Source organism: Pseudochaenichthys georgianus, chromosome 9, assembly GCF_902827115.2.
Source record: "Pseudochaenichthys georgianus chromosome 9, fPseGeo1.2, whole genome shotgun sequence".
NCBI lineage: Eukaryota > Metazoa > Chordata > Actinopteri > Perciformes > Channichthyidae > Pseudochaenichthys > Pseudochaenichthys georgianus.
The window spans coordinates 39,610,303-39,621,663 of NC_047511.1; the positions used below are offsets into that span (position 1 = coordinate 39,610,303).

The 11,361-nt window shown below is 39.5% G+C and overlaps 3 protein-coding genes across 5 annotated transcripts; 2 read left to right on the forward strand and 1 right to left on the reverse strand.

Annotated features, from left to right (window-relative positions):
- The first annotated feature begins 494 nt into the window (after positions 1 to 494).
- med22 (mediator complex subunit 22) lies at positions 495 to 4,082 on the forward strand. 3 transcript variants are annotated; one of them, XM_034091118.2, is made up of 5 exons: positions 495 to 601; positions 811 to 967; positions 1,334 to 1,414; positions 2,037 to 2,245; positions 3,468 to 4,082. In XM_034091118.2, exons 2-5 carry the CDS (start codon positions 845 to 847, stop codon positions 3,658 to 3,660), a joined length of 606 nt encoding a protein of 201 aa, XP_033947009.1. In that variant the 5' UTR covers positions 495 to 601; positions 811 to 844; the 3' UTR covers positions 3,661 to 4,082. The 3 variants fall into 3 exon arrangements, with proteins under 3 accessions (XP_033947009.1, XP_033947010.1, XP_033947011.1); XM_034091119.2 differs by having other exon boundaries at positions 3,474 to 4,082; XM_034091120.2 differs by lacking the exon at positions 3,468 to 4,082 and having other exon boundaries at positions 2,037 to 3,110.
- c9h9orf78 (chromosome 9 C9orf78 homolog) lies at positions 4,083 to 7,742 on the reverse strand. Its single transcript, XM_034091116.2, has 9 exons — positions 7,660 to 7,742; positions 6,868 to 6,927; positions 6,727 to 6,778; positions 6,555 to 6,625; positions 6,336 to 6,413; positions 5,338 to 5,535; positions 5,096 to 5,232; positions 4,593 to 4,697; positions 4,083 to 4,459 (listed from the first exon to the last, which is right to left on the reverse strand). The coding sequence occupies exons 1-9, from the start codon at positions 7,734 to 7,736 to the stop codon at positions 4,362 to 4,364; spliced, it is 876 nt and encodes a 291-aa protein (XP_033947007.1). The 5' UTR covers positions 7,737 to 7,742; the 3' UTR covers positions 4,083 to 4,361.
- Positions 7,743 to 7,807: 65 nt separating this feature from the next.
- nfu1 (NFU1 iron-sulfur cluster scaffold homolog (S. cerevisiae)) lies at positions 7,808 to 11,309 on the forward strand. Its single transcript, XM_034091117.2, has 8 exons — positions 7,808 to 7,950; positions 8,974 to 9,074; positions 9,169 to 9,304; positions 9,971 to 10,037; positions 10,134 to 10,251; positions 10,353 to 10,416; positions 10,520 to 10,694; positions 10,926 to 11,309. Exons 1-8 carry the CDS (start codon positions 7,892 to 7,894, stop codon positions 10,962 to 10,964), a joined length of 759 nt encoding a protein of 252 aa, XP_033947008.1. The 5' UTR covers positions 7,808 to 7,891; the 3' UTR covers positions 10,965 to 11,309.
- Positions 11,310 to 11,361: the final 52 nt, after the last annotated feature.

Genomic DNA, 11,361 nt, shown 5'->3' on the forward strand with positions numbered 1-11,361 from the left:
GAAACATATAGTTGTGGATGTTACTAAGCACACATACTCTAGTATTGTGTTTTTATTACAGAATGAGGCATTTTAATTAGATTGAATAGCTTCATACCTCGGTTACATTTCTTTGAGAAACTGTGTACTCTTGCTATGCTTTGTACATCATAGTTTTTACTTGCAAAGCTTCACCACGACCCACTACATGATTAAATTGCCTTTATATTTATAGTCATGCAAGCAACAACAATAATATAACATATAACAGGCACTGTATAATGAGAACTACAAGTTGTCATACTTCAAGTAAATGTTTTAGTGTGCTTTTGCTTTGAAATGTATGTCTTTTGCCAATTAAAATCCAGCTCAAAGGGTTCATTTTCATATTTTTTTGCATTGAGTTTTGCTTTAATAAATTAAATAAATGAATATAAATACTAACATGACTTTAAAAAATACCCACCGGACCAGTTGCCGCAGTGTGAAATCATTGTCCACTAGAGGGCGGAAGCACACAGACACGCCGGAAGTTAGCCACCATTAAATATTACGTCGAAGAAGAAGAAGCTGGGTTTCTTTGAAAACAATTACAACATTTTGTCAAAGTATGCAGTAAGAAGTAAGTAATAACTTTTACAGAGCCTTCAATAAAATATCTTAATACAATATTTATAAAAACTGCGTAATGTGCACGTTTCTCTCCCGTTTCGTATCAGACAGCGCGCCTCTTCACGCGAGTGGCTCTTTCCACAGTGATGTTTTCTCATGTTTTTTATTACAAATCTCGTCCTCTGAATGGATTTCTGTGTGTTAATGTAATGTGTACAGGTAAGGCTCGCTGTGTTGCTTTGTCCTGAGCTCGATGGCTGCTCAGAGAGTTCTCCCTCAGAGCAAAGAGTCTCTGCTGCAGAACTACAACAAGAGACTGAAGGACGACATCAGGTCCATCCTGGACAACTTCACAGAGATCATCAAAACAGCCAAGGTACACACATCACGTTTCTCTGCTGTCTAACAAGTGTTCTATGTGTTTAATGAAAGCAGGAACCATACAACTTATTTCTGATCTGCATCTGTCTGAATGTCTCCTATTTCTGTGTTAACTATTGTTCCGGTTTGACCTTCCAACAAATACCTGGATCCTTTTATTTATTATGTTATCATGCCTGAAACGCAAAGGAACAGGATCTGACAATAATTGGTGTAACGACATTTTTTTCAAAAGTTTCCCAATCATTGTTTTATTATATAGCATTTCTATTGTCACATTTCTGCATCCCTTTAAATTATTGAAATTGGTTGTGATTAATTTAAGTATGTGATATTGTCCTCATATTGTGTCTTCCTGCAGATAGAGGATGAGACTCAGGTTTCCAGGGCAACCCAAGCGGAGCAGGATCATTACGAGATGCACGTCAGAGCTGCCAACATCGTGAGGATTGAGCAAAGCACATTTTTCATAAAATGTCACACATCCTTTTAGAAACAAAGTGCTTCACATGGTTACAACAGGAACAAACACATGTCCGGACGGCAAGGACAATGATAGAATTCGACAATTACATGGACATTAATATTTAAAAAAAATGTAGACCTGTTGGAAATCAAAAGATGCGCTCACATTAATAGAAAGCATTTCATCAAGATGTTATAAGTAAAGACAGATTATGCAATTCTCAGTTAAACAAAACGGTTATTATGTTGAATTACTGTTTGGTTGTAAACAAACGTGTCTAACTTCGGTATTGACTTTTTCCAAGATTCGATATATATTGTTTATTTTTAGTGATTTAAATTTTGTTCAGACCATGTGTTTTGAATTCGTACCATTCTTTTTAAATGGAAACATTATTGATGGCTAATTTAAATACTCAGCCTGATGATATTGGTATCTTTGTAAAGTTTGGGATGTAGACCAGAATTTCAAATCAAGTTTTGGAGAAGAGAACGGTTGTTTTAAGATGAAGGGAAATGTATCTGTACTCTATCTACCCAGTTGTGAAAAAATACAATTATTAATCTCCAATTTCCCCTCTCCTGTGTTTGTGTGTCAGGTGCGAGCGGGGGAGTCCCTGATGAAGCTGGTGTCCGACCTGAAGCAGTTCCTGATCCTGAACGACTTCCCCTCGGTGAACGACGCCATCAGCCTGCAGAACCAGCACCTGCGCTCTCTGCAGGAGGAGTGCGACAAGAAGCTCACCTCGCTCCGGGACGAGATCGCCATCGACCTGTATGAGCTAGAGGAAGAATATTACTCCTCCAGGTACAAGTAGGCTCATAGTTGCCCCCCATGCCACGCCCCTCTCTTGTGCGACACCATGTCCTGTCTCACCTTTACCATCACTGCTGAGCCCAGGGAGGGTTTCATTCTGCCAACATCAAACACCTTTCAGGTTGAATGTATCTCATCATCATCATCATCATCATCATCATCATATCCAAACGGTACCATTCATCAACTCAGATCACCGTTTAGGGCTCGTTGTGATGGAGATCATCTCACTGAGGGATTTGTTATTGATCAGTAAGTGCCTTGACTTTTGTTCTCTTCTGACACGTGTCATAATTGGTCAAATAGAGAGGACGTCAGCATCAACAATGCAACAGAATATGACCGGTGGGAAAACGACCACATTTTGTGTATTTTTGAGCATTCAAAGCAGTTCATTGATGCTGCTTGGTAACGAGGATGCATTTTAAATCCTTGGTGTTGATAAACTGCTAAATGAAATGATAAGAGGCGATCAGCCTTTTGGTCGGCAGCCTTAAATAGAATAAAGACATTGTAACATCTCTCATGGGAGAGCTGTATGGTTTAGTGGATAAAGCAGTAAGGGTTTGACTTGTCATTTTCAAATCATAAATGGCGTAGTGATGGCCGATAAGGCAGATTTTAAGGATGGACTTTGGATGAATGATTGGTTTAGACATTACTGTTTACTCTTATTTATTCGAGATCAAATCTGAAACTACTACGAGTTTCTTTTTTCTGTAAAAGCAATCAGATCCTACTTTTTCGTCTTTCCTTAAGACTCAAGTTGTTGCCATGCAAGCTGTGTCAGTCACACGTGCTGTGGTTGTACCTGTAGACCTTTTAATGATTAAGAAATAAAGTAGAGACAAAACACTGGAGTAGTTTGTCTTGTTTTCTGTGAGGAGTGTCTCTCAGAGCTGTTTGGAGCATGCTGGGTGCGGGCCTTCCTTCCTCACTGCACTCGCTCTGCTTTCCCCTCCATCGGCAACTAATCGCACCTTTTTGCTGAACTTCAAATCAACCGTCACACCTCTAACTACTACTTGAATACACAGCTGTTGTAAGGTCCAGTTTCCAGCGCTTCTGCATAACCTCCATGCTTCTACTGTATGTGTGCCCTTTGATGTGCTCCTCCATGTGGATGAATGTGCTTATTCTGACCTGCCGCTCTGCTCCTCTCTTTCTGTGCTGCGCTGACCCTTTGCCTCCTACTGGTTTCCGCTCTGCAAAGCTACAGTGAGTGGGACAGCACTGACCTGCCGCTGTGTGAGGCGTACCGCCGGCGGGACAGCTGGGCGTCCCCGGGCAGCAGCGGCAGCTCCTCCCTGGGGGAGCGGGAGGACGTGGAGGCCCCCCCCTCACAGGAGGCCCACCCCCAGCTCCACCTCAACGGACACGGGACGTCTTCTATAGAGAAACCTTGAGGAGAATTACGGACTCTGAGCTCTTATTTAGTTTACATTGTGAAGTAACGTCTGCCAGAGTGATGTGTTATGGACTCAAACAGGTATTAGTCAAATAAAGAGGGCAATAAACCAGAACAATACATGGGAATAATTATTAGTCCAAATAATGACATGCAAAATGTATCAGAAGTATCATTCCCCTCAGCTTAATGTTGTTTTTGAATTGAATGTGTTTCTGCATACTTTGGCTTATTTGATGTTTATACAATACTGAGGTAGGCAAACACAAATCAGACAACTTCTTGTGTCATCATTTAATAACCCGTACACATGTTTTATGTTATGTTGGACTTAGCTTCAGTATTGAATGTTCTTATGTCATGTTTTATTTCTGTTTTTTTACTTTAAGCACTGGGCACATTAAAGAACAACTTAAAGCGTTTGGTTTTACGTTTTATTAATCGTTTGAATGCCAAAAATACAATTCTACAACTAAAAGTCAACATTTAACAATGCACTGACAGGCAAAGCTTACGTAATACACCTCATTTAACAATTGATATGCTGTTCCTTGATCCCCTCAATGATGTTGAGTAGACGAATAACCCCAACATTTTACAAAGTACTACTGGCTTGGGAGCTGTTTGAGAAACTGGTCTGCAAATGTTATCTTCAAAAAGATGGACTCAAGTTGGGTTATAAAAAAGACATCGAGCTTCTCAATATCGTCGATTCATCTTCTTGAACTTCTCATAATGGTAATCATCTGTGGCCTTTTCGTTGTTTGGACGCTTGCGATAGTTGGGTGGAGACGGAGCTGTGGAGAAAAGCAAGACGAGGAGTGAGCAACACATGAAGTCTAATCCATAGAGTTTATAGAAGCAAGTACAAGTGTATATAATCCTGTCAGGGTGTGCTAACGAGTACATCAGCGTGTGGCGGTCTCTTACCCTCTAGACCTGGTTTCTCAGTGTCTCCCACACGCAGCGCCCTCGCTTTGGGCTCCTCTCTTTGTCTCTGATGCCTCTGTGGTGCGTTCACATCCTCACGATAGACTGTGAAAAGACATATTACATATTTAACCAACCTTTCACCTCATTAACAACAACAACAACTCACCTCTGGCTGGCAGAGAACTCACTGATCCATAGTTTCTGTTTTGATAACTGGACTTTTCTTCACACTGTACATTTAATTTAATATGCTATTCCTTGCTCGCTCAATGTAAATAATCTCCTACTTTTACATTGCGTTAGCTGTAATGTGGCCCTTCATAGTGTTTGACCGATAGTCTACAGATTTGTATCTTTCACTATCAACATGTTTATATTTGTTTATTTTCTACTTGTTTTAACATGCTGCTGCTGCGACGAAAATATTTCCCAATAAGAAATCAAATATCTATTACTTTCTTACCGTTTGATATCTAACGTCTACAGATTGCAGCACTTACAGCGGTTATGCTGGACATAGTTGACGGCGATGTTGGTGGGAACAAATGAGGTGCCGTTGTCTTTTTTCTTGTTCCTTTGTTCTTGCAGAAGTTTGGCTTTTGCATCCTCTGTCTGGATAATGTTTTTAATCTTCGCACTGAAAGGAAAACACAGACCGTCAGTAACAGAGTGGTTTCCTTCTTCTGTCCGTTGGTCACGTCCATGCATCTACAGGACTATCTTTAAACTGTCCTGTACGTACTCAATGCCGAGGTCGACTTCAGGGATCCCGCTCAGCATCTGATTGGACAACATCTCCTCCGTCTTCTTGGCAGAATTGACGTTGATGCTGTCTGGCAGCTCATACAGGTGGTCCTCTGCATTCTTCACCTTCACTTTCTGTTCCACTGCTTCCACCAAACCCTTCTTCTTTTTCAGCTCTGTCTCGATATATTTCATCCTGTGAGGGTAGATAGAAACATTTGGGTTTCAAAATATTTCAATGACAAACTTTGAAAAACAACTGTGTGTAATGGCGCATTTCCACTGCAGGCCTCGCACGGCTTAGTACGGTATAGTTAGGCCAGGCTCACTTTATGCTGCGTTTCCATTACAGTTTAGGAACTGGGGCAGTAACTATAGTAACGCAGTGTAGGCGGAGCCGTGACGTCATTTTCAATGCGAAACACAAAACCAACATCAGCCGTTAGCTGTTCGCCCTCAGAGATCACAGCTCCTCATATCTGTTCAGAAACTAGACAGAAGTTAAACAAGTACAAACCACAGACTGCCTGTGTCATGGCGAATACAGTCGCTGGCTTATTTATGTCTGTAGGCCGTTGTTGTGAGTGTGGACGGTCGGAGCATATACTGCGTTAGCCGATCTCTATTCAGAAAACACGCATTTTAACAGGTTTTTCGCCTGCCGTCTGTCTGCAGACTTGTCAAAGCATTAATTCATGGTTTTTACTAACCGGTATCAGTATGTTGTTACTTCGGCATCATTTTGAAACGTGTATTACAATTAAATCACGGTCAAATATGTTCATTTTGTTGTAGTTGCCAGTGATTCTCTCACTAGTTTAGCAACTCAGCCCGGTTGTTGGCCCGGAAAGAACCTCGATTTTGGAGAGCCAGAAAACTGTGAAAAAGTACCCGCTAGCCGGAACTACGCCTAGTGGAAACGCAACCAGTGGGAATGCGCCATAAGTGTCCATAGTCTGGACATTTCTGAATTCAAGAAATACAAAAAAAACATACATGTCTGCATCCTCGTCTCTTCTGTTTGTTTCAGCAGAAAAGGAAGTGCCCAGGTTCAGGTCCGTCTCCTCCTCTGTCCTGCATTCGGAACAAAATGTAGCTCGAGTCAAATCATTGTCCTATGCGATGAAAGGCATGGTTTATTATGTGATGACATTCAAGTGCCTACACAATGTTTTACACTGACGCAATTAATTGGACCGCCACAGATTTACTTACAGGCCCATATTCCTTTCTTTGATTTTCTTCATGTCTATAACCCCTCCAGACTTCAATTTAAAAGGGTCATCCTGTAAACAAATAAATACTTTAACAACGATGTATACAAATGGCTGTTAAAACCATTTTGATTCAATCCAAATAAATGAACAGATCCAAACGGATTACTTACATCAGCATCGTTCTCTGGTGGCAGTAAGTCCCCGATCAGCAGGGCGGACACACTGAAACAAAAAGGGAATATCAAGTTAAATCCCATATGTTCCATTATGCTTTATTATAAACAGCGTTACAAGTGCTTCATTCACATTACCTGACTCCAGTCTGTCGTTTCCGCAAACTCTGAAGCTCCTTAGCCTCCTCTACTTTTGACCTAAACGACCAAGAAATACACATATATTTTTTAATGATATTAGTTGAGACGATAACATTCACACCACAGACAACAATTCCATCAATGAAAAACGTAGTTAGGGTTTCTAAGTGTATTTTAACGGCAGAGCTGGGAGTAACTAAGTACATTTACTCAAGTACCCCAGATAGTTGCTTGAGTATTTACATGTTATGCTACTTTGTACTTCTACTTCACTACTTTTTCAGAGCTAAATGGTGTACTTTTACTCCACTACATTAATTTGTAATCTTACTTCGCAGATTTGGATTAATGAAGTGAAATATAATCAACCCTTAAATACAACTTAAATTACAATCTACCCCACAGTATACAAAGTAATTACAACTATCTGCACCTTTACCAGCTTCAATGAACACTTGTAATGCATCAATACCTATAATCAATACATATAATATATTCATCTGAAATTGACCAATTTGATATTGAATACTTTTGGTACTGCGTATATTTTGATGCTAATACTTGTTGTACTTTTACCGGACTACATTATGAATGCAGGACTTTTACTTGTGACAGAGTATTCCTACAATCTGCTACTTCTATTTTTACTTTAGTACAAGAACGGAGTACTTCTCCCTCATCTGTTTAAATGTATTTTAACGGGTGCAGCAGTTGGCTCCGTTAGCTAACATTAGGTTGATTTAGCTAGTATGTTTGTACATGAAATAGAGTCTCAAAATAATACTTTACCTGACTTCTTTGGTTGTCTCATCTTCTTCTACATCTGAAGAGTTCCTTCTTTGTCTAAAGTTTCTACCACTCGGCATGTTGTATGTTATCTCTAAGCGTTTTGCTAAAGTACGCTTGTTGACGATAGCAGATGGTTAGATTTTCAGGGGAGAAATGTAGCACGTACAATAATACTGCGTCACTTCCGGATGTATGACAGACCACTTCCGTCTTTTAAATAACCATAACAAACATGGCGACTTACAAGCAGGTCGGCACGTTATTGGGAATTTCAGCAAGGCTTTCCCGTCCGTAAGTGTCCTTGTTTGTCAGTTGTGAAAGTGTAATGTCTGTCATTTTGCTGTAATACTTCAAGAGCAACGACCTCTAAAGTACCTAACTGAGAGCAGCTAGCTAGTTAGCGCAGTTCCATGGTGACGCAGAAAGAAAGCACCTATCAGAGCAGCATGATAACAAGCATGATGTAATTGGTGTGTCTTCTATTACTTATTATTCTTAACGAATTGCCCTTAAAATAATTGACGTGTTGTATTATCCCTTTTGCACCATTTCTTTCAATTGGATTAAACTGCAACATGTAGCTTTTTTTCTTTCTTTTCCTGTCATGTATATCATTTAGATTTGCATTGCCATATCTACACTGCAGCTATTGTTCATATGCAAATAAAAGCTTTGAATCTGGAACATTCTTCAGGGTTCTTACGGTCATTAAAAACCTGGAAATGTCATGGAAATTCAAAATGCTAATTCCAGGCCCTGGAAAAGTTTTGGAAAACAATATTTTTCCCAAAGTTTTGGAAAAGTCATGGAAATGTAACTAAAGTTGTATCAAATATAATTTATATGTTATCTAATCCCCGAAATAGTAATACTATAATGATAATAAATACTGTATCGTATAGTAATGAAACGTAAAATGGCTTTTAACTGACGAGGTATTTTGCTGGTGAGAGATTTGAGTGGCTTTCGCCTGTAGAAGCTAGTAAGCCTACTATTTGATTTGTTTTAGATCGGCACAACATGTTTCATATGCAGACCTTATTTTCCTGTTCCATGTTAAAATAAACCATTTTCAGTGGTACGCTGAGAAAGAGTCATTTTTATGGTCATGGAAAATTCATTGAAAATCATTGGTGAAAAAGTGTATGAATCCTGATTCTTAGTGAACTGATTCCTCTTTGAAACTGTTACATACAGAAGTGGGAGGGAGGAAATAAAACAGGGTTGCAAGGGCACTGAATATTCAGATTTATCGCGGCATATATTGAGTTAAGCTGTTGTAACTCTTTACATGTTTCTTTTGTTTTGTCCCAGTCTTGCAGTCAGTGCTTATCAGTGCGCCAGATTGCACTTGCCTTCACATAACACAGCAGTCCAAAACAGATGGCCACAAAACCCCCATTGGATTGTTCCTGGTTTGTATGCCTTCAAGATCCTTGTGGTCTTCTGACTTGGGACGACACTAAATAATGATTAACTGATTACATATTTGTTTTTTGTTTTTTCCAGCAAGGACCATGTTTGTGCGCACGCAGGACACACCAAACCCAAACAGTCTAAAGTTTCTTCCCGGTCGTACAGTTCTTGAATCTGGGACTATGAATTTTGCGGGTCCTCGTGATGCTCATTGCTCACCCTTAGCCAGGTATATTACATGTTAAGTAAACAATTACTGAACAGCTAGTTCAGTATCAAGTTCACAGCCGGCACTTAGACACACAGTAGGAGCAATTGCACAAATGACACTTGAGTGGTGCTTATTGATGTTGGCTGTGTTCCAACTTTTCATAGTCAAAGGAATGCAGCCATTACACTATGTATCAGTGGCACTTGGGTTTGATTTGTTATTCAACTGCATGACAACCAATTGCATCTGTACTCACAAAACAAGACGATATAAGACTTCTGTGTTCTCCTCTGGTTGTCCTTGAGTCCCAAGCCAAGAAATGTGTCAAACAATACAATCAGTAGATTTTATTAATTTTGAGCTTTTTTTCATGTCCTTGAGCTTTAAATCACTTTGGCTCGACCAAAAATCGTTTTAAAAATGTGCTATATAAATAAAACTTGATTTGATTGAAATCACTTAATTGTTAAATATTCCAAACATAACTGTATATGCTGTAATAACTTGTAACATGTATATATTACACATGGGTGCTGTTTATGTAAAATAAATCTGTCTTTTAGCATCATATCTATTATTGGTTTGGTTTGCATAACATATTTTGTATTGTAGTGCTTTAAGTGTCAAACTCTTAATATTTCACAAATGTATCAAAACCTCAGTCAATTTCTGTGTTGTCTTCAGGCAGCTGTTTAGGATCGATGGAGTCACGGGTGTCTTCCTAGGCTCTGACTTTATCACCATATCAAAGGTAAAACCAGGTCAAATCTTATAGAACCCTTACATAGTGGCACATTATAATGTCATTGCTGAGAATCATTTGTTTTTTCTCTCTGCCTCCATTTAGTCTGATGAAAATATGGAATGGAGAGTTATCAAGCCAGATGTGTTTGCTGCCATCATGGACTTCTTCACATCTGGACTTCCTGTGGTGAATGAGGACAGCACACCAAGTGCAGATACAGGTATATATGTTAACCAGATGTGCAGGGAAAACACTGAAATAGACAGAATGAATTGGGCAGACTATTTGTGAATGCTGAGGAATCTCCATTTGTCTTCTCAGCACCATCAGAGGATGACGATGAAGTAGTCGCTATGATCAAAGAACTGCTGGACACTCGAATAAGGTAGCTGCTTGTGAGGAGGCACTCTGATACTGTATAAGTATATTTTCTGTTGACCATGGCTTCCTGTCCTTTCTCCACGCTCACTGGTGTTTTTCTCCCCCAGGCCAACAGTGCAGGAGGATGGAGGTGATATAGTGTATCGGGGGTTTGAGGACGGCATTGTTAAACTGAAGCTGCAGGGCTCCTGCACCAGCTGTCCCAGTTCAATGGTTACTTTGAAGAGTGGAATCCAAAACATGTTGCAGTTTTACGTTCCCGAAGTTGAATCAGTGGAGCAGGTTTGTTCTCCTGACTCATTGTTGTTGTAATAACCTGCATACATTTTATTTGATGTTGTATAAGCACTGTCATTTTAAATCTCTTGTATCATTAGATAGACACATTGGTGTCATGACTCACAAATTGCCATCTACAATTAGCATACATTAATTAATATATAAAGGCAATATGTGGTTTGGGAAAGTCTGTGCTACTTAAGGTGTGAATTGAACTTGTTATTTTTTCCACAGGTGACGGATGAGGATGAGGAGGAAGCTGCTCAAGTGTGACTTGCACTGAAACCACATTTACACATTCCTCGCTCCCCCCACCAACTCTTTTGATTCAAGCCGTAGTTACAATAAAATGGAATACAGCACAGCATAGCTGTCCTCATTATTCATCCAGATGCCAGTGATTTTGATATCTATTTTCTGTACAGTGATTACAAAATTAAAATATATAGGACAGAAGAGCCTGGTCATAGGAACTGATTGCCATAGAGCTGAAATGAAAGGTGATTATTATTTTCACGATGTCACACCTTTTTAATTTCAGTCACTAAACTTAACTCACCTTAAAAAGGCTTTAAATAATTATACTGTATGTATTTAAATAAAGTTTGTCGAAATATGTTTTGACAGTTTTGCCTTTTTATTGTCACAGTATGCTTCCTTACATCTAGAT